The sequence below is a fragment of the Pseudophryne corroboree genome, chromosome 2, assembly GCF_028390025.1.
Source record: "Pseudophryne corroboree isolate aPseCor3 chromosome 2, aPseCor3.hap2, whole genome shotgun sequence".
NCBI classification, from domain to species: domain Eukaryota; kingdom Metazoa; phylum Chordata; class Amphibia; order Anura; family Myobatrachidae; genus Pseudophryne; species Pseudophryne corroboree.
The window spans coordinates 830216786-830243943 of NC_086445.1; the positions used below are offsets into that span (position 1 = coordinate 830216786).

At 44.1% G+C, this 27158-nt stretch overlaps 1 protein-coding gene across 2 annotated transcripts in view; it reads right to left on the reverse strand.

Moving 5' to 3' along the window:
• Positions 1-482: 482 nt before the first annotated feature.
• LOC135049817 (organic solute transporter subunit alpha-like) overlaps positions 483-27158 on the reverse strand; it is an 85839-nt gene continuing 59163 nt past the window's right edge. The window contains exons 1-8 of one of the 2 annotated variants that reach the window (XM_063955712.1): positions 23904-23987; positions 17284-17435; positions 14212-14285; positions 12257-12415; positions 10621-10732; positions 6438-6584; positions 4065-4170; positions 483-3152 (exon numbers count right to left, since the gene is read on the reverse strand). In XM_063955712.1, coding sequence (XP_063811782.1) covers positions 2974-3152; positions 4065-4170; positions 6438-6584; positions 10621-10732; positions 12257-12415; positions 14212-14285; positions 17284-17391 — 885 coding nt within the window. In that variant the 5' untranslated portion in view covers positions 17392-17435; positions 23904-23987 and the 3' untranslated portion in view covers positions 483-2973. Of the gene's footprint in view, positions 3153-4064; positions 4171-6437; positions 6585-10620; positions 10733-12256; positions 12416-14211; positions 14286-17283; positions 17436-23903; positions 23988-27158 lie in introns of those variants that run through there. The other variant, XM_063955711.1, reaches the window with a different exon arrangement.

Consider the following 27158-nt stretch of genomic DNA (forward strand, 5'->3'; position numbering starts at 1 on the left):
CTAAGCACAGAATGCATTTGTGTTTTATATACACCTTACACACACAGCCTGAAGGTAATTTTAGCCAATATTTTTTATAACTTTGTGCATTAAACAAAGTGTGTCTACATTCACACAATTCATTTATGTTCCATATACACCTTATGCACAGCCTGAAGGTCATTTAATACAATATTTTTAATAACTTTGTGTATTTAAACATAGTTTGTGTACATTGAGCCATCAAAAAACAAAGTTTTCACTATCTCACTCTCACTCAAAAAAGTCCGTATTTCGGAATATTCCGTATTTCGGAATATTTGGATATGGGATACTCAACCTGTATTTAATATACAATTATTCTGAAATTATCTCATGGGCCTTACTGCACACAACAATGATAACTGTTATACTGCAGTTCATTCATGTTTTGCATTTGTTATGCAAAAGCACCAAGTACATTAATTTTGGCAATAAACAAAACCAAAATTTTTTATCTTTAATATTTTATTAAAATGTTTTCATGTGTTATAATTTCTCGTTTTTGTATGGTATATTGGCATAGAAAAAAAATCAATAAAATATGGTTTTAAAATTTAGATGTATGGTTTGCTTTTCTTTAATACATATGTAATCGGGTGGACAGTAATTCTGTAGCATTTTTTACAATGGTGATTTAATACTAATTTTAAAAACAGACATACATACTGTACATAGATACATGTGGTAGCTATAATATATTAAAGATGGATAATGGATGGCTGACCACTTTGTCTAATACTTCATAGTACAGTATGACTTTCTGTTCTATTACATAACTATTACCGCTACATCCATAATTTATTTGAACTTTCAGGTGTATATTATCCAATGTTTACTGTGTCCAATAAATGCAATCAATGAATGCTCAGTTTGAGAATTGGCATACCTACATGAAGCTATATATGAAACAGACTATTATTTAGAAAACAGTATAGGTAATGCTATTATACCTTACTTTTGACTCATATTTAACACCAAGGTATATCAGGTTGCAGTAAGACAATTTTGAGGAAGATTTTATGCATAGTATCGATAATGAAATTGCTTTGTTCACAAAAATAAATAATACAATCTATCAACAACCACTAGACTGTAGCTATTACATTAGTAGGACACCTATATGGACAGCACACAAGTGGGAAAGTCTACAACAGGGGTTCTCAAATTATTTTGCTCTGAGAACCCCATCAGACAATAAAAATTATTACAGGAACCCGGCAAGTTACTGCAGAATGGCTGTCACACATGTATGGTCAGCAGACTGCACATGCACTGCAGCATTGCGGAGGCACAAAACAGAAGTGAAGTGACTGCTAATGTGATCACTTCATTTCTTACACAATCACAGGGACGAGCCAGGCGAGACAGTGAGTGACAGGGAGAGACACTGGATGGCAGAGGGTGATGGGAAGGCTGAGGGTGGCAAAGAGAGGGAGGGGGTGGCAGTGGAAGAGAGGTTGAGGCATTGGCTGGCAGGGAGATGCAGAGGGTGGCAGGTAGAGGCAGATGGTGACTGGGAGGCAGACAGTGACTGAGAGACAGAAGGTGGCAGAGGGTGACTAAGGAGAGGCAGTAGGTGACAGGGGGTAGAGGATGACAGGGTTGATGGGTGGGTGACTAGACAGAGGCAGTGGGTGATTATGGGGGAGGCAGAGGGAGGCACAGGATAATGGGGAGGCAGAGCGTGGGATGGCAGAAGTTCACAGGGGGGCCAGGGATATGCAGAGTATTGCAGTCGGAAACAGGTTGAGGCAGTGGCAACATGGAGATGCAGAGGATGATGGAGAGGCAGTGGGTGACAAGGATGGCAGTGGGGGAGAGGGGAAATGCAGCAGGTGATAGGGGATGACAACGTAGAGGCAGAGGGTGACAGGGGGAGACATAGGGTGGTGGGGGGTCAGTAGGTGACAGAAGATGGCAGGGGGGTAATATAAGATAGCAATGGGTGGCAGGGTGATGGGGATGGAAGATGGAGGCAGTGGGTGGCAGAGAGTGACTAGGGAGAGGCAGTTGGTGTTTAATTAATTAGTTTTTCCTTGTCCCACTCCACATCCTACACAGCTCGTCTGTTCCCCCACATCCACAGACACAGTCCATAAAGTCTGTGCTCAGTGCTCCCCTCTTTTCCCCTCATGCTCCCCTGCGTTTCTTCCCGGACCCCCCAATGCTGCACTTACATACAAGGGGTTCTTCACAGACTCGCTGAGAGCTGGCTCCTCTGAGTCTGACTGCGGTCCACTGCTGGCTGCCTGTTTCATCTGCAAGTTTCCTACAACTCTGAAACCCCAGGACACAGGTGCACCCTTGCGGCTAGCTGTGTGCCCCCTAAGAACATCTGCATGTGGATGAGGGAGCCAGGAGTGCAGCCAGCTGGTTGCAGCAGCTGCATCAACAGCGGCTGCTCGGTGGGACATGAGAGGCAGAGCTCTAGGGTGGGGGCAGAGATGCCGGATGACTCTTCAGATCTCTAAGTAAGTGATGCTGGGAGTCTAAAGTAACAGACAATTCAGCTGATTTTCAGACTCCTTGAGACTGACTGAGAGATCAGAGAAGTCATCAACCTGACGGTCAGCAATATGGAGTTGCGACCCCATGCTGAGATAGTCGTGACTCACTTTGGGGTTAGGAACCACAGTTTGAGAACAACTGGTCTAGATTATTCCCACTGCAAAATACAGAATTGATTTGAACTCCGATGTTAGGTGCCATTGCCCTGATATGACTCTTGCGTTCATTACACTGAATTGTTAGACAGAGATGAAAGTGAAAATGTAGAAAATATATCTATATCTATCTATTGTACTGACTATTATATACAAGAATATATATATATATATATTTATAGAGATGTATTTATAATCCATCCAATATAAGTTCAAAAAGGTGGAATGGTTTCTCAATACATCAAGTGAGAAAAGTTTGAGGTTCTATTGCTTTCAGCTAGTGCATCCTCTAAGCCTTTAGTAGGCCATCATCTGCTGCTTTCCCATTGAGACACATTGCGCTGTTATGCAGATTATCTTTAGCTGCCTCTTTGTCAATAGACTGCTCCTCATATCTCCTTCGATACAGCATTCGGCAGAGCATAGTAGTGATGAACATTTCCATGATCAGGAGCTGCTGATTCATGTCTGAAATAAACATGATATTCAACAAATACAATATTAATTGTAGCCATTTATGCTCGGACTTCTGTACAAAAGACAAACTGGAAAGCAAAACTGACAAAGTTCTCACATTTATGGTGATCATGCCATTTTGTATATAACTATATTATACAGTGCAAACACCAAGAGAGTGCTTATGGGAGCTGATTCAAAGGTGGACGTTATTGTTGTCACCAGGGGTGTAGCCAGAACTTTGTGGGCCCCATAGCACCATTTTTGAAATGACTCCTTCCCCCTTCTAAAGAGACACCTCTCTCTTCAGCAGTCGTTGATTTTATGCACCATAGTAGAGCCCTGGTTAATGTTATGCCCCGAAGCAGTGTCCTAGTTCACATTATACCACACAGTGCCTCCAGCTCATATATGCCACACTTAGCTTAGTGAGCAGTTGCGGGAACCTGGTAGACAACTTTATGACCTGGGTGCAGGGGAGTCAGGCCGCAGATAAGCCTCTGAGCAACGTACGTACGTACGTACGTACGTACGTACGTACGTACGTACGTACGTACAAAGCAGCTTTGCGACAATATACCCTAAGGTTACTCAGCTGCTAAGAGGAGCGGGCCCATCCGGAGCCTGCACATGTGCCCCCTCTTCTGTTGACACGCCCCTGCATTTAGGTTAGGGTTGCCATTAAGGTTAGAGTTGCCGTTAGGGTTAGCGTTAAGGTTAGGGATTCTGTTAGAATGTTGACATTCTGGTTTTCAGATTATTCTATCCCGAACCCTAACAATGTTGACTTGTTCACTGTCAACATCATGAACATATCGACATGTTCAATGTCAACATTACGACCAAGTCTGCAAAATAAATGTCCACATTGTGATTGTCTATCATATATAATCGTAGGCAGTAGTAAAATGAAAAGGAACTCACAAGATGCTCTGGATGGGCCGGGAAGCGGTGGAACACAGGATATCACACCAGTGGTGCCAAGAATGTTGATGATTGACGTTTGTAGCTGGCTCAGAATAACAATAAACTGCAAATACAGGACATAAAACAGTTGCACCGATTGTATATACAATGTACTTCCTACAGTATGTCACTGCTAGTGCTGTATAGGGTCATACATTATGAATACTGTATATAACGTGATCTAGGGCCTGATGCAGAGGTAATGGCAATATTTGTGGATCTGAGCAATGTTTTTTAAACTACGCATGCGCCACAGTCATACGCGGCGATCGACTCACAAAGTGATTGAAAAATAGTATTTGTGGGACTTAACGGGGGGTGGCTAGTCAAAAATAAACGTGACTATTCATGAAAGTATTCATACGCAAGGCTCCGGTGGCTTACTTGCCACCATAGGGTCACTCAGAGGTCCACTCTTGAGACCAATGTGCAAGCGATGGGTTACTCTATACAAATCCCTATAGCAGCGTCATTAGCATATTTTCGCAGATCCACGGAATACACAGGCCCTTAGATTCCACTGGGGAGAAGAACAGATGTGTGGTCATGGTATTTGCTGCTGCTACCTGTGAGTAATGAGTACTAGCATCAGTAATACTGCATATGTTATATTAGTTTTCATATAAAATCATAAAATAATAAAATAGAATAGAAAACAGAACTCCCTTAATACAGCCACTAATTCAGAACACAAGGGCATAGTAGCAGCAATTTTCTGCCAATTTTGTTTGTTTGTTAACAAACTATACTAAAAGATAACAGTCTGAAACTGGTTGGTTTTTATTGGTCACATTAGATTTCTACATATTGCACCATTGTATAACTAATTTTTATGTCTCAAGCCATTCATATTAATACATGCTTATATGTGTGCGTAATATGTTTTACAGAACATGACCTTACTATAAGACAAACCGAAGTCTGATTTAGAATAAGGGGCAAATCCAGCCTATTTGTACCTGGACAGACCACATTGCAATGCAAGGGCTCCATATGCATGAGGGAAAATGCTACTTACTTACTTACTTTTGCATGCTGTACACTAGTGGTTCTGGTTCGTGTTTTCCAGGTCACCTAGCAGTTGAACAGGTGTATTCATTACTCACTGACACATTATAAAAGACCCACAGGTGGAGCAAATTATTTCACTTGCAATCCTGTGAGGAGTCCTGGAAAACATGAACTGTTGGGGGTACTTGAAGACCGAGGTTGAGAACCACTGCTGTACACAATGGGCTTGATTCTGTGAAAATGGGTGCGTCTCCCATTTCTGAGTCGACTGTGTATGCATGCAAATAGCAAAACAAAGGCTGGCCATACGCGGTAAGATTTCCTGTCCAACCAATAATTTGCTGGTTGGAATTAAAATCTGGTAATGGATAGGAGCAAATGACAATCAACGATTTGCTCCCAAACAATGGAAAATTGACAAAAACGGTTGTTCAGACAAATTGGATTTAAAGTATTTGTTTAAAGGACAGTTTTTGTCAATTATCCAGCATTTGGGAGCAACTGATCATTTGTCCCATATATTACCAGATTTTCATTCCAACCAGCTAATTGGCTGGCTGATTGGACAGAAAATCTTAAGGTGTATGGCCAGTTTAAGTATGTGCATGCTTCGTGCGATGTGCCCAAAGTTGCAAATAGGGGTGTGCCTGCCGCCTTTTGTGTGAATGGAAACCAGCGTGTGTAGGCGTTCTGGACGGCAACTGGGCAGTGGATACCAAGCACACAGAGTAGCAATTTCTAAGGTGAGCCATGGGTGTTTATATGTATCTATGATACCTTTTTCAGCCAGAAATGTCTGAAAGTCCTGGCAATTACCCGGCATTTCAGTGCCGGGTAGTTTTGCCGGGACCTGCCTGACCCCCCCCTTTCACACAGACATGCAAATTACCAGGTCGAGAATTTCGACCCGGTAATTTGCAGATCAACACGGGTATTTTGTCTGTGTGACAGGGTCAACCCGTGTCATAATTCCCGTGTCTCCGACCCTGGTAAATTCCAGGGTCGAAGTCCCGGGAATTACAACACGGGTTGACCCTTTCACACATTAAAGGACCCGTGTGTTTCATGAAATTACCGGGTGGAACTGCTTCACCCGGTAATTTCATTTTCTGACTGAAAGGGGAATGAGTCATGTATATGGGTAAGGGACACTTTAATCAACTATTTAAAATATTGAGCAACAGTCCCTCCCCTTTTTGTTTCTGTCTGTAGTCCCCACCCTTTCTCTTATGTTTGTGTTTTTGTCAATAAAAACATTGCTGTTAACAAAATACTGAACAACTATAATGAAATATGTTTGTTTATTGTTCAATATCTTACCTGGTAAGCCGCAAATTTTGGAATAATATTCTTATCTGTTAAGGATGGTCTGACATGGTTAAACATAATTCCCACTGCCCAAAGTGCAGTAATGGTAATCACACCAACAGTCACATTGATCCAGATTGTAGCTGACTCTGCACGTGACTGCAAGAGAAAAGACAGCCCTAATTAAATTAATTGAACAGTGATGTTTCAACTGAAGCACAGAGGCCTTTGGCAAAACTAATTGTGTGATTGTGGACCAGGGACAGCACTGACATGTAGGCAAGGTTTGTAGCTGCTGTGGTTATCAGTTGGTTCTAGGGGCCATACGTAACCATCACCTTGTAGTCCAATCTGTTTCCAAAGCCTGTCCCTTTCTAACTACTTTTGGTGGCATACTGCCCTCTATCCCCGAACTCTACCTTGGATGTGTAAACATATAAAAGACCAGATCTACCATCAAACCAGTGCTGGGATGTGGAGGAGGTTAATACAGAAAACTGCCAGTGTCAAGCTGTTTTGGTATGCAGTGTTACTGTCATGCTAGTAAATTGAGGATCCTATGTTATCAGCTAGAATAGTTACTACCTCTGACAGATCTACTGGTCTTCACCAGTCACCCCGCAAGGGAATATTTGCTATGCTGTAAGTGACACAGAGATCATGGCCCCATGCCCAGGGTCCTTAAATACAGGCTGATAAGACAGAAGCCAACAGGGAGTATTAGTGAATCCAGCTTAGTAATTGTCAGGCAAAAAAATTACAAAATTGATAAGAGAATGAACGCACAATTTGATTCCGGGGTCACAAGTGAAGGTTCAGGAACAAAACTGAGCTCGGAGGTTCTTTGTACGGTAATGCAATTTCTATTAGGCAGATAAAGAATGTAGAGGTGTGTGGTGGTAATAGTTATGGCAGGTCTACCCAAGAACACAGGTCCAACCAATTATCTTGATAGCTGAAATAAAAATCCTCAGGAAGGTTTCCATATCCTGGTTGACTCTCTTTGTCAATTTGACTGTGGGTGATAAGCCTGGATTTTGAAGCTTTTACCCAGGGACCTCCAAAATTGGAAACGAGAGCTACCAAGGAAGGAGAAGATGGTAGGCCATTATGAAGGAATAAAACTAGTGAATCTGGAGACACAGTCCACAACAAACAAAATGATACAGTACCCTTTGCTGGAAGGTACTGTAAATTGTAGATGAAATCCATTGACATGTGGGACCAAAGACAGGTCTTTCTGGGATAGGTAGAGGTAGCAATGGACTGAGAGGAAACTACTAACAAGTCTTATGTTGTGCACAGCAATCGCAAATTGAAATAAATTCCACCACCGCAATTAAAACATGTAGGGAATGCACAGAGTTTATTCAACACCTGAACGTTTACTTAAAATGGGAGGCAGGGAAGACTCCAAATGTCCCAAGTGTAATTCATTGGATGCCACATTTTGGCACTTAATGTGGTCCTGTCCCGTTGTCAACGCATTCTGGAAAGAAGCTATTAAAATCATAGCTCAACGGGGATTCCATTAGATGCATGCACCCCTACAGTCTGTGTATTAGCATCCTTTGAAAATCATGCGCTTGATAAAAATACTCAACGGTATATAGTCAACTTATGCACCCTGGTAAAGGTATGCATAGCTAAATTGTGGTTGGCACCTACTGGGCCTAACATAGGTGCATGGATAGCATTAATTATTGAAGTTGTAAAACATGAAAAATTTGTATTTATATCCCGGCAGGCGGATAGTATGTACTACAAAATCTGGGACAGATGGCTGGAGTCTACTTTTATGCAATACCATGGGAACCAGGATTAAAGGTACCCTAACAAGTCTCTAAAGAAGTTCTCATGTTTGCAAATGAATATCATTCTGGGTTAGGTTGTGATTATAGTATGTACGTGATGGCCAATGTAGGGATGCTATTATTCGTGTATGAAGACAATGCATGTATGATAGCGTATGTATTGAATTGCAAGAGACCATAACTGAAGAAGTAATAGCAAATGTTTATTTCTCTTTTTGACAATGTGACAAAAATAGTATTGTTAACATATACAGTGACAAGTTATATTTGTTAAGAGGGTTTATTTTGGATTGTACTAGAAAATGCCAAAAAACGTTTTCTTTCAATAAAAATTATTGAATGAAAGAAAAAAATGTAGAGAAGTGTTTTGCCTACATACTAAATAGTGAATGACCCTTGTGATGAAGGTGGTTTTCCATTAGCAACCTTCCTTACCCAATTCAGGTTATATGGAGCTCAGAAATCTAATTTGAGTAGGATAGGATCCCTTTTTTGAGATTGTATAATTCTGAAGATAGCATTCCCTCACTTTGATGACATTAAGCCCATGATAACATACATGAGCACATTATAGGAAGATTTATGGATAAAGTCTTGCTTCAGCTTCTTCCTTATGTAATCGGACATTTCTAGAGAGCGACCAGGTAAACGAGACCTTGATGCTGCATATGTTGATTTCGATCTTTGTTTGACTTTTCCTATAAGATGTTGTAAGAGGTCTTGTGAAGAAATATTAGTAGAAGGATCAATTTTCAGCTTGCTAGTAATTATTATAATTCTTGGGCATTGTTATCTGCTGGTTATCTTCACATTTATTTACCATAGAGCAGTGAGTAGCAAAGTATACACAGGGAAATTGTCACTGGTCAATAAAATAAAATTGTAGTTCCAGCATTTAACCAGCAATGATGCAGAGGTGTAGATAAATACTTGTGATGGATGAGCAGTTCATATGCAGTTTGTAGTACCAATGTTTGGCCAGCAATAATCTGGCAGTGTAGTAGAGAAGTAGTGATAGTAATGTACTTAGAACTGGTAAACCAAAATTAGTTTGAAAAGCAGAATGCCAAGTAATGTCCAGCAAAGCAGGAGTTACCTGTTTGCCAAGGATCACCGCATGTGCAAACAAGCATCAGAAGATCTTGAGAAAGGTCCTATCAATAGACCACTACAACCCATTAATACCATGTGTCCTTTGGCGTGTGTCCTTTTTCTGTTGTTCATTGTTAAATTAAATTCTGTCATCATCAATAATATTTATAGTTGGACAGGCCTGTTTTAGTGCAATGCCCATGTTTTATCTGAGGTCATTTTACATCACTGTATTTTTAAAATATATTTGTTGTATTATTTGTTTACTCAGTGAGCAATACAATTGTATTGTTTTCATGTAAGTAATAGTGGGCCTAATTCGGGTCTTGTTGTAGTAGCAGCGCATGCCGCAAAGTACCAATGTTCGGAACTTTGCGCATTGCACCAGACCCGTAATGTTTATGAGCAGTATGGGTCTTCAGATCAGTATCAGAATGTTCCTCTCCCAGATGGTGTGAGAGAATAGGTACGTACTGAGCCACTTTCAGATCAGGATTTATTTTCTAGAAATTATGTGTTGAAGCTCCGGGTGCAGCACACGTGCCAGTGGTGATTGGGCAAGGCACTCTAGGGCAAGTGGTTACTTTGTACCAACCCCACAACACCCTTCAGCACTATTGGACGGCAACGGTCTCCGTTTCTCAAAACAGAGGTGTGACGCTGCTGCAGTGGGGTAGGAGTGAGGTCAGGATCTCCATCCGGGGATGGAGATTTCCCGGCCTCTTTGTTGCTGAAGCTGCCAGCTTGCATGACTCCATGGGTCATGCAGCCGGCCGATAGTGTCGCAGATAATTCAATGCTGCGTACTAGGGCACAGCTCGGATCAGTAACGCTTGAAGGAGGTGTGACACCTCCTGCTGCATTACCATTTTAGTGTTATCGTTGCTGTTTCCATGTAAGCAGCAGCTATAGCAACTCCAACCACATCTGAATAAAGCCAAGTGTTTTAGGAGGTCCTGACATGTTTTTTTAGCTTGAGGAACTCAAAATCCTAGCATCTACAGTACCCAATGGAAGTTTTACAAACTTTGAATATTCTGAAGTTGGTTTATTCAGACTTTACGGTATGTTTCACCAAATCTGTACTTCAAGATTGCGTTCTACAGTACACACATGCACACTATATAACTTACAAACATCAAGGAGACATAGCCTGTAAGGCACCAGTGCTCTAGAACAGTGCCACTACATTGCTCTGCAGTCCCAGCTGCACCACAGATGTATTTTGAATCATCATAGAAAGAAGTCTCTTGTATGTATCTCAACCAATTAAATATTTAAATACTCACATCGCCTATGGTGTAAGTTCCATTAGTCCAAAGGACAACTGCCAAAAACATGAGTATTGGTCTCAGGACTGCAAATTGAAAAGTTCCCAACTTCAGGATAAGTAAAGATCGACTGTACAAATAGAAACATCACAAAACATTTCTGTTATCGGTTATTTATCTACATATTTTGTATTTTCTAGAACATTTTATAGTAAGTCAATTTAGACTATCTTCCAATCACGTAGTGCCCAGTTTTTCAACTGTTACTGTTAGTATAGCAGGGATAATCATGTATAAATGTAAGGCTTTGGCCAGAACACGGATGACAATGTAAAAATTAGCTCTCACCAAAAAGACCATGGGGTGTATTTATGAAGTTTTAAAACCCGGCGCTTCTGATTGTGTTTATGCCTGATATTTAGAAGGGAGAATCTTTTACTAGCAAGACATCGACATGTAAAATAATTGCCCTTTTAAATACCATGCATAAGCACAATCAGAAGCGGCCGGTTTTACAACCCAATGCTTTGTAAATAAACCCAAATGTATGTAATATATCGAGAAATATACTGTAAAACAAATCATGGCACCCTAGAGAGTCAGCATATTTTCGCAGCACCCTTAGGCCAAACGATTCTTGTAGAGCTAATCAGTAAAACTGATTAAGTAACTTGTGCTTACCGGTCATCCTTACAGTAGGTTTAGTTATGCATTTATGCTTCTGTTGGTCTACGTAATTTATCATTGTTGTCTATCACACTAACCATAAATCATTTTGATTTGGGACTGGTCTACCAACCCTAGTGCCCTGTGGTGCCCAAGGGGTGCCCACAGCACCCAGTTTGGGAACCTTCGCTGCGAGGTGATTAAAAGGCATTCACAGCAATAGGGTAAAAAAGCTTATTAATTCAAGACGTCTCTCAACATGCTCCAAGCTAGTACAAAATGACCATACATAAGTCATTACCACACAACCATCAGATACCAAATACAAACACATGCAATGGAGTTGTTTATTACTTTAAAATCCACATAAAGACACAAAGCAGTTTCAAAGTTGCATTTTAAACAGCAAAAAGACAAAGGCTGGGTAGACATTAGACCATAGGTCTGCAAACTCGGTCCTCAGGACCCCACACAGTGCATGTTTTGCAGGTCTCCTCACAGAATCACAAGCGAAATAACTAACTCCACCTGTGGACCTTTTAAAATGTGTCTGTGAGTAATTAATACACCTGTGCACCTGCTGGGTTACCTGCAAAACATGCACTGTTTGAGGTAATGAGGACTGAGTTTGCAGACCTATGCATTAGACAATGTGTACCCTAGCCAACAGCATGACCGATATAATGATATATAAGCCGTGCCGTATACACTAAATTATATATATCGCGCGACCATACAATATATCGTTCGCGGTCACTTTTAGGATGCATGTTGTTGTTACCAGGATCGTCTCATTGGGCATGCAGCATGCCCTACGGGATGACCAGCAAATGACCCGCGGGGGAGCACAATCACGAGTACACACTAGATGATATGGCCGATATATACTGTTCTAATGTATATCCAGCCAAAGACAAACAAAGTACTTCACTGTGTATTTCTTTAGTTTTGTACTGAAATGTGTGAGCTGCCAGGTGCTTTGACCAACCTGTTTACATCCTTCAGTGGCAGGCACAAACAGCAACAGCAGAATGGACCGGTGCTGAGAGCGAGTTTTGTTTGTGCAAACTTCCTGAGGAATTCTCTCCTACCACCGCACTCCTTCACAAGCATCATCTGAAACTGGTGGATGAGCACAGCCAGAAACCTTGTACCGAGAAACAATAAGATGTGTATGAGATTTAAATATATTAGTGGCATATTGTATCAGAAAGTCAAAAATTGTAATGACATCAGATTATACTGGCTGGAAGGGACCATGCTATAGTCTTGTGAAATAGTCCATTGATATGCTATAGATAGAATCACCCTTGCGGAAGTATTTTTTATTATCATGGCCAATCCTCATCTGTTTTAGGATAACTGGGATTGTATTTTACCAAACAACAATTGGAAGATTTAACAGGCAGCCTCACATGGCTGAAGTAGCTATAGCTGACCTACAACTGGCTATTGATGTAACTGAGGTGGCATTGCCATCCAATCCATCTGACGTAGTTGGAAGGGTGGGAGTTCCAGGACAAAGATGAATGATGCTCTACTCAGTACTGTGAGGGGCGTCCTGCCTTAGGATGTCAGGCAAGGTGCGCAGGCAAGGCTGCCAAAAAGTTCCTAAACTGATTTACTTCTGCTATACCACTACCTTATGTATCAAGTGGTAACTGGGCCACTTAAACTGGGTACACACTATAATATGAGATGCGGATCAGAACGATATACAGGATTATACTGGCTCACAGGGTTACAGGGGAAACCCCTGGTGGCCCACACTACCTAGTCCATTATGCATGCACTGGCATTATTTACTGTATATATGTATCAAGGGGCCCGGCCCATGCACTCTCTAATGGTAAGTCAAACCAATGGCCACTGCATTACCCCAGTGTTCCCTTCATGCCCCAGTCCCACACTGGCAATATATCATACATATCGTATAATGTCTATGCCCGGTTGTGCGCTCACAGTGGTCGTTCATCACATCATTCCATCTGATGTGCTGTATGTCATATGGGACAATGCAATGAACAACGGTATACACTTACATGCATTCTGTAACAACACATCGCACCGCCGTACACCAGATTGTGTATTGTTACATTGCATCGCACCATCAGATGGATCACATATCTTGCAGTGTGTACCCAGCTTTAGATATAGGGCCATCTTTACCCTGTGTTTCATGCAGAGAGGATGTGCATGCTCACGGCACGGTTGATAGTAGGCTGAGTAAGAGGGAACTAGAATTACTGATGTGCACTATTACCAGGAAAGTATGTTTTCTGGAGCACTCAGTTAAAAATGTCTTAAGAAACAATGGGGTGTCATTCCGAGTTGATCGCTCGCTAGCAGTTTTTAGCAGCCGTGCAAACGCATAGTCGGGGAGTGTATTTGCACTTTGCAGAAGTGCTAACGCTTGTCCAGCAGAGCGCCTGCAAAATCGTTTTGTGCAAAACAAGACCAGCCCTGTAGTTACTCTTCGTGTGCGTTGATTCTAATGATGGAGGGACGGCTTTTGACGTCACACACCCGCCCAGCGAACGCCCAACCACATCTGCGTTTTTTCTGCCACGCCTGCGTTTTTCTAAGCACTCCCTGAAAACGGTCAGTTGACACCCAGAAACGCCCACTTCATGTCAATCTTCCTGCGTTTGGCCGTGCAACTGGAATGTCCATTACACTCTGTGCAAACCCACGATGCTCATTTGTACCCGTATGACGCGCCTGCGCATTGTGGTGCATATGCATGCGCAGAAATGCCGATTTTTAGCCTGATCGCTGCGCTGCGAACAACGGTAGCTAGCGATCAACTCGGAATGACCCCCAATGAAAGAAAGAAAATTATATAAATCATATATTATCACTCAGGGATAAGTTAACTACCAGCAACGTTGAAGTTAAAAAAAACAGAACAAGAATAACAAATATTAATATATGCATACATACACAGCGGCAGTAAAGTCTGTAAACATTGTACTCCTAGGAATCCACATCCCAACACAGGATGTTATAGCAATTATCTGTAAAATAATTAAAAACAATTAAAGTAAACTCATTAAAAACAGGGAGACATAAGTATGGTTCATATTGTGCTTCTAATTGCATCATGAGAACTAGATGGCAATTAAAATCATAATCAGTAAAATACTGTATTGTTATATTCTTGTATAAATAATGGTTTTAAATACATTTTATTTGACATTTATTACATCCCGGCACCTAGGGTATATTTACTTAAGTGCGGGTTTTCAGAAGTGGAGATGTTGCCCATAGCAACCTATCAGATTATAGCTTTTATCTTCTAGAAGGTGCTAGATAAATGATAGGATCTGATTGGTTGCTATGAGCAACATCTCCACTTCTGAAAACCTGCACTTTAATGAATATTCCCAGCGTCAGACTGGTTGACCGAGGAACCGGTCCCGGTCCATTTATGCCGGAACAATGTTTAGAAGCACCCGGCTCTTTACACACGTTACCTGCATCGCAGGTGATTGCAAGTGCGAGTTCAGAGAAGCGGGTGCTTCTAAACATTGTCCCGGTATAAATGGACCGGAAGCGGTTCCCGGGTCAGCCAGTCCGACACAGAATATACCCCCTACTCTCTAACGGCATAAGAAACTGTCGATAATACTGTACAGTGCAGACTCCAATAATGTACCCATCTCAATTATGTACTTTAGCAAAGTGATCTAGCCTTAGTGGTTGTATAATTATAATTTCTGTGGTGAAAGTTAAATTGTGATATTTTCACCCAAGACTGCCAAGTGTACTATCACCAGTCCCAAAACATCACAGGTAGCTTTGGGGGTTGCAACTGCATGCCCCTGAAATTTACATGTTCATTTTCGGCTTCCCACATACCTAAAGAAGAGTGTGACGCAATTGGTCTAAGCATCAACTTCCCATAGTTTTTTATGTTTATGTAGCATCTACAGATGGGTCCACGGTTATCTTGGCTAATTTGCTGCGCCTAGGCACAACATGGTTTATTAACATAAACCTTTCATCTATTATTCTCAGCTGCAATACAATACAGAGAACAATACAGCAGTGGATTAAGTCATTACAGCAGGTGATAAAGGTGGTCATTCCGAGTTGATCGCAGCCAGCAACTTTTTGCTGCTGCTGCGATCAACTAGTCCACGCCTATGGGGGAGTGTATTTTAGCTTAGCAGGGCTGCGACCGCTTGTGCAGCCCTGCTAAGCTAAAAAAAATGTCAAGTAAAAGACGACTAGCCCTGAACATACTTCTCCTGTGCGACGATCTCTGCGATGCTGGGGCCGGCTTTGACGTCCGACATCCGCACTCCGTTCTGCTGGAACGCCTGTGTTTCCTTCTCCACTCCCCGAAAACTGTCTCCAACAGTTCGGTGACGCCCGGGTACGCCTTCTTTCTGTCAATCTTCTTGCGGTCGGCTGTGCGACCACTTTCTTCGTACTCCTGGACGTAACCCGGCAAGCCATCATCGCGCACACGCAGTGCGGTCGCCGCGCATGCGCATTCCGGACCCGTTCGCACCGCAGCGACAAACCGACTGCCCAGTCTCAGTTAATCCTATTAAAGGTCAAGATAACCATGGACCCATCTGTATTAGCAGCCGCCCACCTGCAAGTTTATGCAAACGGCCTACCAACTTGTTCCACTGTGTACATATGTGTGGCTAATTGTGCAAGGACTGAAACACCCACTCTTATGGTATGTGCATGCTGTAATACTGATTTGTGTGTCCTTATATGCCACCATCAATCGCACCATAGAAAATTGCTCCAGCCCTATGACAGGTGCAGTTTATCCATCTCACCATGGCCTCCTATTTCTGTGGCTGTGCGTCTCTTAACACAGCCTCTTGTATCGACACTCCCATAATATGCGAACTGAAAAGACTAGTTTTGCACGCACAGTCACCACCCAGGAACGCCTCTCACTTTTTCACCACCTTTCTGATCTAAATTGATTGCAACAGCACCTTTGTGCATACACTCTGTGTAACACATGCGCTGTGTGGGTATTCAGAAATCTTCGCGCATGCAGAGTTGCAAATAATCGCTCGAGTTTGTGTGGATTGCGTGATGCTCTGAATCAGTCCCATAGGGTTTTGGATCCCCCTCACTATTATCTACCACTGTGGTCCCCCACGTGAGGGAGCCCCAGCCTGCTCCGCGGACTACCTCCTCCTCTTAATTCCCGTACGCAGCGGATCAGCAAAAAATATGCTAATCTCCCAGCCGTGGGCATTTGTGCATAGACGCCTACTGGCGGTTTCTTTGTTCTGCTGACTTAGTACATCATCCGTCGCACATCCGTTGCACCATCAGATGTCTGAGCCACCCTATGGTTGCTGAGAATGTCTGTCGCAAGTAAGCCTTTGGAGCCCTAACAACTGCAAACAAAGATACACTCAGACATGACTTCATTTGACTTGCCATCCTTCCCATTGTCTCCCAAATGCTCACTACTGTACCTGTCACTCACTTTGTAAATAAAACCTCACTGCCTCTGTCGTCGCTAATTAATCCCCGTAGGTGCACAGTGCGAATCTCTGACACATGAGCAGTACAAAATAATCGCTCAGTTGCGCAAACATTGGCATTACTCAACGGCCCATACTCAGAAAAATAACAGTAAATTAGAAGGAGACATTCTGTAGCTTTCCAGCATAATCAAATCCAAATTGCTGAAGTTTACTGCTTTCCCAATTATTTTTTTTCCCAATTAATGTAAAATACGCAATACTGTCCAATTTTTATGGAAAGTAGTGCATAACTGTGGACGTTATAAGTTCCTTTTTCATAAAAATCTATTGTGAGAGAGTAATCTACACATACTGTAGCTGTGGACAATGGATGAACAATGTATTGCCTTCATGTATTTGTTTTTCAATTGGATTATTGCATTGATTTTGCGGCAGTGCTACATTTGCATTCTGTCACTTAGGAATAATGCCTTGCATCTACACAAAATGCCTATCTGCTTGTATTGTAAATGATAGTAAGCAGGTTCTGTGTTGCACATACCGGAGCAGCGGCATTTACCCAGATGATAACTGTCTTTTTGGCGCCAGGTATTTTGTTGTACATGTAGTATGCTTCTTCTAAGAATACCAGTGTTGTGACTGCTGTCATAGTTGTTAAAATAGCAAACAGCAATATTCCGGTGATATCAAGCTCTAGAAGAACAAAGGACACAAAGTGATTGTTACTAGTGATGTGTCAATGTTATACAACCTGTTAAAGAACTGCACAGTGCTAAGTTATTGTTTTAAGAGCATTGAAGAGTTTACTGGATAGAATTAGATGCAAATCTTCAGTTGAAGACAGGTCATTTGCTATAGTAAACATTTTATTACCGGCAAAGGGTTCTTTACTGCAACAAACTTTGAGATTATTATACATACATGAAAACATGCACAAATATATACTGTGTATATGACTTGTCGGAAAAACTGCATTTTCCGACTTTTTTAGGTCGAATCTGGAGTTAGGTATTCCATCTTGTCGGAAAACACGTGGATCGGTGGATTAGCCGCGGATCCATGTATTTTGTTGAATTTGCGGGTGTTTCTGACAGGGTTTTGGCCCGATTCCGACAATGCCGATCCGACTTTAAAAAAGTCGGATCGGCATTGTCAAAAACAGGCAAAAACCTGCCGGAAAGGAGAGAGGATGTAACAATAATTGAATAGACCCCATAGTAAAAATACAAACTGTTAATTGCATAGTGTGCCAAAAAATAAGATTTTACTTACCGGTAAATCTATTTCTCGTAGTCCGTAGAGGATGCTGGGGACTCCGTAAGGACCATGGGGATAGACGGGCTCCGCAGGAGACATGGGCACTTTAAGAAAGAATTTAGTTCCTGGTGTGCACTGGCTCCTCCCTCTATGCCCCTCCTCCAGACCTCAGTTAGAGAAAGGATTTTGTTAATCCAGGGCAAGATTCATACCAGCCACACCAATCACACCGTATAACTTGTGATAACTACCCAGTCAACAGTATGAAAACAACATATCATCAGTTCAAGACCGATGCAACTATAACATAACCCTTATTGAAGCAATAACTATATACAAGTATTGCAGAAGAAGTCCGCACTTGGGACGGGCGCCCAGCATCCTCTACGGACTACGAGAAATAGATTTACTGGTAAGTAAAATCTTATTTTCTCTAACGTCCTAGAGGATGCTGGGGACTCCGTAAGGACCATGGGGATTATACCAAAGCTCCCAAACGGGCGGGGGAGTGCGGATGACTCTGCAGCACCGATTGAGCAAACATGAGGTCCTCCTCAGCCAGGGTATCAAACTTGTAGAATTTAGCAAAAGTGTTTGAACCCAACCAAGTAGCAGCTCGACACAGCTGTAGTGCCGAGACCCCCCGGGCAGTCGCCCAAGAAGAGCCCACCTTCCTAGTGGAATGGGCCTTGACCGATTTTGGTAACGGCAAACCAGCCGTAGAATGCACTTGCTTAATCGTGTTACAAATCCAGCGAGCAATAGTTTGCTTTGAAGCAAGGCACCAATCTTGTTGGATGCATACAGGACAAACAGCGCTTCAGTTTTCCTGACTCTAGCCGTTCAGGCCACGTAAATTTTCAAAGCCCTGACCACATCAAGTAACTCGGAATCCTCCAAGTCACGTGTAGCCACAGGCACCACAATAGGTTGGTTCATATGAAAAGATGATACCACTTTTGGCAGAAATTGCGAACGGGTACGCAATTCTGCTCAATCCATATGGAAAACCAAATAGGGGCTTTTACGTGACAAAGCCGCTAATTCAGACACTCGCCTAGCCGAAGCCAAGGCTAATAACATGACCACCTTCCACGTGAGATATTTCAACTCCACCGTTTTAAGTGGTTCAAACCAGTGTGACTTTAGGAAACTTAACACCACGTTAAGATCCCAAGGTGCCACCGGAGGCACAAAAGGAGGCTAAATATGCAGCACTCCCTTTACAAAAGTCTGAACTTCTGGGAGAGAAGCCAATTCTTTTTGAAAGAAAATGGATAGGGCCGAAATCTGGACCTTAATGGAACCTAATTTAAGGCCCAAATTCACTCCAGTTTGTAGGAAGTGAAGGAAACGGCCCAGATGGAATTCTTCCGTAGGAGCATGGTTGGTCTCACACCAAGAAACATATTTTTGCCATATACGGTGATAATGTTTTGCTGTTACTACCTTCCTAGCCTTTATCAGCGTAGGGATAACCTCAACCGGAATGCCTTTTTCTGCTAGGATCCGGCGTTCAACCGCCATGCCGTCAAACGCAGCCGTGGTAAGTCTTGGAACAGACAGGGTCCCTGTTGCAACAGGTCCTGTCTTAGAGGAAGAGGCCACGGATCTTCTGTGAGCATTTCCTGCAGATCTGGATACCAAGTCCGTCTTGGCCAATCTGGAACAATGAGGATTTTTCTCACTCCTTTTCTTCTTATTATCCTCAACACCTTTGGTATGAGAGGAAGATGAGGAAATACATAGACTGACCGGAACACCCACGGTGTCACTAGGGCGTCTACCGCTACTGCCTGAGGGTCTCTTGACCTGGCGCAATACCTCTGTAGCTTTTTGTTGAGGCGGGACGCCATCATGTCTATCTGTGGCAGTTCCCACCGACTCACAATTTGTGCGAAGACTTCTGGATGAAGTCCCCACTCTCCCGGGTGTAGGTCGTGTCTGCTGAGGAAGTCTGCTTCCCAGTTGTCCACTCCCGGAATACACACTGCTGACAGTGTGCTTACATGAATCTTCGCCCAGCGAAGAATTCTGGTGGCTTCCGCCATTGCCACTCTGCTGCTTGTGCCGCCTTGGCGGTTTACATGAGCCACTGCGGTAATGTTGTCTGACTGGATCAGAACTGGTTGGTCGCGAAGTAAGGTCTCCGCTTGACGTAGGGCGTTGTATATGGCCCTTAGCTCCAGGATGTTGATGTGAAGACAAGTCTCTTGACTTGACCAAAGACCCTGGAAATGTCTTCCCTGTGTGACTGCTCCCCAACCTCGGAGGCTTGCGTCCGTGGTCACCAGGATCCAATCCTGAATGCCGAATCTGCGGCCCTCGAGAAGGTGAGCACTCTGCAGCCACCACAGGAGTGACACCCTGGCCCTGGGGGACAGGGTGATCAACCGATGCATCTGAAGATGTGACCCGGACCACTTGTCCAGTAGGACTCGAGTGCAATGATGCACTGACACCTGTTTTGGTTTTAATAGGTTCTTGACCAGAGTCATGAGTTCCTGGGCCTTCTCTATCGGGAGATAAACCCTCTTCTGGTCCGTGTCCAGAATCATGCCCAAGAAGGGCAGACGAGTCGTAGGAACCAACTGCGACTTTGAAATATTGAGAATCCAGCCGTGTTGCTGTAACACTTTCAGTGAAAGAGATACGCTGTTCAGCAACTGCTCTCTTGATCTCGCTTTTATGAGGAGATCGTCCAAGTACGGGATAATTGTGACACCTTGCTTCCGCAGGAGCACCATCATTTCCGCCATTACCTTGGTGAAAATCCTTGGGGCCGTTGAGAGACCAAACGGCAACATCTGAAATTGGTAATGACAATCCTGTACCGCAAATCTTAGGTACGCCAGATGAGGTGGATAAATGGGGACATGAAGGTACGCATACTTTATGTCCAGTGACGCCATAAAATCCCCCCCTTCCAGGCTTGCGATGACCGCTCTTAGCGATTCCATCTTGAACTTGAACCTTTTCAAGTATAGGTTCAGAGATTTTAAATTCAATATGGGTCTGACCGAACCGTCCGGTTTCGGGACTACAAACATGGTCGATTAATAACCCCTTCCCTGTTGAAGGAGGGGAACCTTGACCACCACCTGCTGAAGATACAATTTTTGTATTGCGTTTAACACTATCTCCCTCTCTTGGGGGGAAGATGGTAGGGCCGATTTGAAATACCGGCGAGGAGGCACCTCTTCGAATTCCAGCTTGTAACCCTGAGATACAATTTCTATTGCCCAAGGATCCACCTGGGAGTGAACCCACATGTGGCTGAAATTCCGAAGACGTGCCCCCACCGGGCCCGACTCCGCCAGTGGAGCCCCAGCGTCATGCGGTGGATTTTGCAGAGGCCGGGGAGGACTTCTCTTCCTGGGAACTAGCTGCGTTGTGCAGCTTCTTTCCTCTGCCCCTACCTCTGGCAAGAAAGGACGCACCTCGGACTTTCTTGTTTCTTTGTGAACGAAAGGACTGCATTTGATAATGCGGTGCTCTCTTAGGCTGTGAGGGAACATAAGGCAAAAAATTTGACTTTCCAGCTGTAGCTGTGGAGACCAGGTCCGAGAGACCTTCCCCGAACAATTCCTCACCCCTGTAAGGTAAAACCTCCATATGCCTTTTTGAGTCGGCATCACCTGTCCATTGCCGAGTCCACAGGACCCTTCTTGCAGAAATCGACATAGCGTGTCCCAGTAGACTAATGTCTCTTTGAGCATCTCTCATATATAGGACAGCGTCTTTAATATGCCCCAGGGTCAATAATACAGTATCCTTATCTAGGGTATCCAATTGCTCAGATAAGGTATCCGTCCATGCCGCTACAGCACTACACACCCAGGCCGACGCAATTGCCGGTCTAAGTAAGGTACCCGAATGTGTATAAATGGACTTCAGGGTAACCTCCTGTTTGCGATCAGCAGCATCTTTGAGGGTAGCCGTATCCTGGGACGGGAGGGCTACCTTTTTGGATAAGCGTGTTAAAGCTTTATCCACCCTAGGGGAGGATTCCCATCGTAGCCTATCCGTTGGCGGGAAAGAATACGCCATAAGAATACGTTTGGAAATCTGCATTTTTTTATCTGGAGATTCCCAAGCTTTTTCACATAACTCATTCAGTTCGTGTGAGGGGGGAAAAGTGACCTCAGGCTTCTTTCCCTTATACATATACACCCTTGTGTCAGGGACAGGGGTTTCCTCTGTGATGTGCAAAACATCCTTTATTGCTATAATCATATATCGAAGGGATTTAGCCAATTTTGGCTGTAACTTTGCATCATCGTTATCGACACTGGAGTCAGAATCCATGTCTGTATCTGTGTCAACAATTTGGGATAGTGGGCGCTTATGAGACCCTGACGGTCCCTGCGACAGAGGGTCAGGCATGGGTTGAGACCCTGACTGTCCCAATGCATCAGCCTTGTCAAATCTTTTATGCAAGGAATTAACATTATCATTTAAAATCTTCAACATATCCATCCAATCAGGTGTCGGCGCCGTCGGCGGAGACACAACATTCATTTGCTCCCGCTCCTCTCCCACATAGCCTTCCTCATCAGACATGTCGACACAAGCGTACCGACACACCACACACACAGGGAATGTCCTTTCTGAAGACAGTTCCCCCACAAGGCCCTTTGGAGAGACAGAGAGAGAGTATGCCAGCACACACCCCAGCGCTATAATATCCCAGGAATAACACAGTAACTTAATGTTAACCCAGTAGCTGCTGTATGTATAGTTTTTGCGCCTAATTATGTGCCCCCCTCTCTTTTCAACCCTCTTCTACCGTGTATCAGCAGGGGAGAGTCCGGGGAGCTTCCTCTCAGCGGTACTGTGGAGAAAAAATGGCGCTGGTGAGTGCTGAGGGAGAAGCCCCGCCCCCTCGATGGCGGGCTTCTGTCCCGCTTATACAGTAATTTTGGCGGGGGCTCATACGTATATACAGTGCCCAGCTGTATATATGTGTACTTTTGCCAACATGAGGTCCCAAATGCTGCCCAGGGCGCCCTGCACCCTTACAGTGACCGGAGTATGTGAGGTGTGTGGAGCAATGGCGCACAGCTGCAGTGCTGTGCGTTACCTCTAGTGAAGATCATGAAGTCTTCTGCCGCCTGTGAAGTCTTCTTTTCTTCTCATACTCACCCGGCTTCTATCTTCCGGTTCTGCGAGGGGGGCGGCGGCGCGGCTCTGGGACGGACGGCGAGGGTGAGATCCTGCGTACCAATTCCTCTGGAGCTAATGGTGTCCAGTAGCCTAAGAAGCAGGACCTAGCTTCAGAGAGTATGGCTGCTTCTCTCCCCTCAGTCCCTCGAAGCAGGGAGTCTGTTGCCAGCAGAGCTCCCTGAAAATAAAAAACCTAACAAAATACTTTCTATCAGTAAACTCAGGAGAGCTCACTGAAAAGCACCCAGCTCCTCTGGGCACTGTATCAAACTGAGGTCTGGAGGAGGGGCATAGAGGGAGGAGCCAGTGCACACCAGGAACTAAATTCTTTCTTAAAGTGCCCATGTCTCCTGCGGAGCCCATCTATCCCCATGGTCCTTCCGGAGTCCCCAGCATCCTCTAGGACGTTACAAAAATACCAATTTTTAAATACAAAATTGAGATTTTACTTTCTGTTGCCCCTACAACATATACTTATTTCAATGTGCATGACTGACCTGCCCTGCACTGCTAACTTAGAGTATATCAAAGATTTATAGGCTACCAGAGTCCAGATAGCATGCAGTAATCCATTTGCAACCTAACACTTTGTCTACTACAGTATGTAACATTTCAAAAATTACAATAGATTGTTTAGAAATTCCTTGACCCACCGGCTTACAATGTCCCTGGGAAGTTCCCCAAAAATAATAAGCAATTGTGTCTTGCAGACTTGGGTTTCCTTATGGTGTCTCTCACTTCAGTAGCTATAGGCTGCTCAATTTCTGTGCTTCCAAGGAAGAACTCTGGGCAATCTCTTCACAGGATCACTTCTCCACTCTTTTCACTGCTTCATGAATAGACCCCATAATGTTCACTCGCTGTCTAATATATCCCAACCCTTGACAGGTGCCATTGTATGAGATAATCAATGTTATTCACTTCACCTGTCAGTGATTTTAATGTTATGGCTGTTCAGGTTACACATTTAGTTGAGAATGTTACCCAAAGACCATAGGTGTCTTATCAGTTATTATTCTTCTAAATTAGTGGTGAACAGCCTTTTTTTAGTTGAAACTCCAAGGGCGGAGTTTAATAAGGAGCGAGGTTTAGCAAGGTAGAAACCTTGCTTACCTTGTGCCCAATTTTCGATTAGTGCGGGTTTGCATGCCCCTGATACCTGCGATATCCAGTTTAAAAAGAAACGGTTGCAGGGTTTTCAAAGCTGAAAACCCTGCGGCACGTAAAAAAGAAAGGAAATGATAGTCACCTGTTCGGAGGTCTCCGGTGGTCTCCCTCCATCCTCCGACTGGGGAGGGGGCTGCTGGGCCGCTCCAGGGCCGCTGGGTAATGTAGATCTCCCAGTGGCTTGCTCCGGAGGAGGGTTCACACACACACAGGGGGGTCACACACACATTCATGCACACACTCACTCACAGACTCTCACACACACTAACTAACACTAACTAACTGTTGACTAACACAACACTACATACTCACCACTACTGCAGGAGACAGGCTCCAGACGCTAGAGGAGAGGACACTGCTTTGGAAGGTGAGTAAATGCTGACTAATTACGTTAATTGGAAACTTCCAATTGTATAATTAGTCCTCGATTGTCACCTGGATCCCAGAACAAGTCCCGGTGATTTTACCAAAAATTATAAATTTTAGGAATAATCATATTTGCTCTGGGGGTGTGAGAAAAAAATAAGAATTTACTTACCGATAATTCTATTTCTCATAGTCCGTAGTGGATGCTGGGGACTCCGAAAGGATCATGGGGGATAGCGGCTCCGCAGGAGACTGGGCACAAAAGTAAAAAGCTTTAGGACTACCTGGTGTGCACTGGCTCCTCCCCCTATGACCCTCCTCCAAGCCTCAGTTAGGATACTGTGCCCGGACGAGCGTACACAATAAGGAAGGATTTTGAATCCCGGGTAAGACTCATACCAGCCACACCAATCACACCGTACAACTTGTGATCTGAACCCAGTTAACAGCATGATAACAGAAGGAGCCTCTGAAAAGATGGCTCACAACAACAATAACCCGATTTTTGTAACAATAACTATGTACAAGTAATGCAGACAATCCGCACTTGGGATGGGCGCCCAGCATCCACTACGGACTATGAGAAATAGAATTATCGGTAAGTAAATTCTTATTTTCTCTAACGTCCTAGTGGATGCTGGGGACTCCGAAAGGACCATGGGGATTATACCAAAGCTCCCAAACGGGCGGGAGAGTGCGGATGACTCTGCAGCACCGAATGAGAGAACTCCAGGTCCTCCTCAGCCAGGGTATCAAATTTGTAGAATTTAGCAAACGTGTTTGCCCCTGACCAAGTAGCTGCTCGGCAAAGTTGTAAAGCCGAGACCCCTCGGGCAGCCGCCCAAGATGAGCCCACTTTCCGTGTGGAATGGGCTTTTACAGATTTTGGCTGTGGCAGGCCTGCCACAGAATGTGCAAGCTGAATTGTACTACAAATCCAACGAGCAATCGTCTGCTTAGAAGCAGGAGCACCCAGCTTGTTGGGTGCATACAGGATAAACAGCGAGTCAGATTTTCTGACTCCAGCCGTCCTGGAAACATATATTTTCAGGGCCCTGACTACGTCCAGCAACTTGGAATCCTCCAAGTCCCTAGTAGCCGCAGGCACCACAATAGGCTGGTTTAAGTGAAAAGCTGAAACCACTTTAGGGAGAAATTGAGGACGAGTCCTCAATTCTGTCCTGTCCGTATGAAAAATTAGGTAAGGGCTTTTATAGGATAAAGCCGCCAATTCTGAAACACGCCTGGCTGAAGCCAGGGCTAACAGCATTACCACTTTCCATGTGAGATATTTTAAGTCCACAGTGGTGAGTGGTTCAAACCAATGTGATTTTAGGAATCCCAACACTACATTGAGATCCCAAGGTGCCACTGGAGGCACAAAAGGAGGCTGTATATGCAGTACTCCCTTGACAAACGTCTGAACTTCAGGAACAGAAGCTAGTTCTTTTTGTAAGAATATTGACAGGGCCGAAATTTGAACCTTAATGGACCCTAATTTGAGGCCCACAGACAGTCCTGTTTGCAGGAAATGCAGGAATCGACCCAGTTGAAATTCCTCTGTAGGGGCCTTCCTGGCCTCGCACCACGCAACATATTTTCGCCAAATACGGTGATAATGTTGTACGGTCACATCCTTCCTGGCTTTGATCAGGGTAGGGATGACTTCATCCGGAATGCCTTTTTCCTTCAGGATCCGGCGTTCAACCGCCATGCCGTCAAACGCAGCCGCGGTAAGTCTTGGAACAGACATGGTCCCTGCTGGAGCAGGTCCTTTCTTAGAGGTAGAGGCCACGGGTCTTCCGTGAGCATCTCTTGAATTTCCGGGTACCAAGTCCTTCTTGGCCAATCCGGAGCCACGAGTATAGTCTTTACTCCTCTCCTTCTTATGATTCTCAGTACTTTTGGTATGAGAGGAAGAGGAGGGAACACATACACTGACTGGTACACCCACGGTGTTACCAGAGCGTCCACAGCTATTGCCTGAGGGTCCCTTGACCTGGCGCAATACCTGTCCAGTTTTTTGTTGAGGCGGGACGCCATCATGTCCACCTTTGGTTTTTCCCAACGGTTCACAATCATGTGGAAGACTTCTGGGTGAAGTCCCCACTCCCCCGGGTGAAGATCGTGCCTGCTGAGGAAGTCTGCTTCCCAGTTGTCCACTCCCGGGAATGAACACTGCTGACAGTGCTATCACATGATTTTCCGCCCAGCAAAGAATCCTTGCCACTTCCGTCATTGCCCTCCTGCTTCTTGTGCCGCCCTGTCTGTTTACGTGGGCGACTGCCGTGATGTTGTCCGACTGGATCAACACCGGCTGACCCTGAAGCAGAGGTCTCGCCTGACTTAGGGCATTGTAAATGGCCCTTAGTTCCAGGATATTTATGTGAAGTGACGTTTCCATGCTTGACCACAAGCCCTGGAAATTTCTTCCCTGTGTGACTGCTCCCCAGCCTCTCA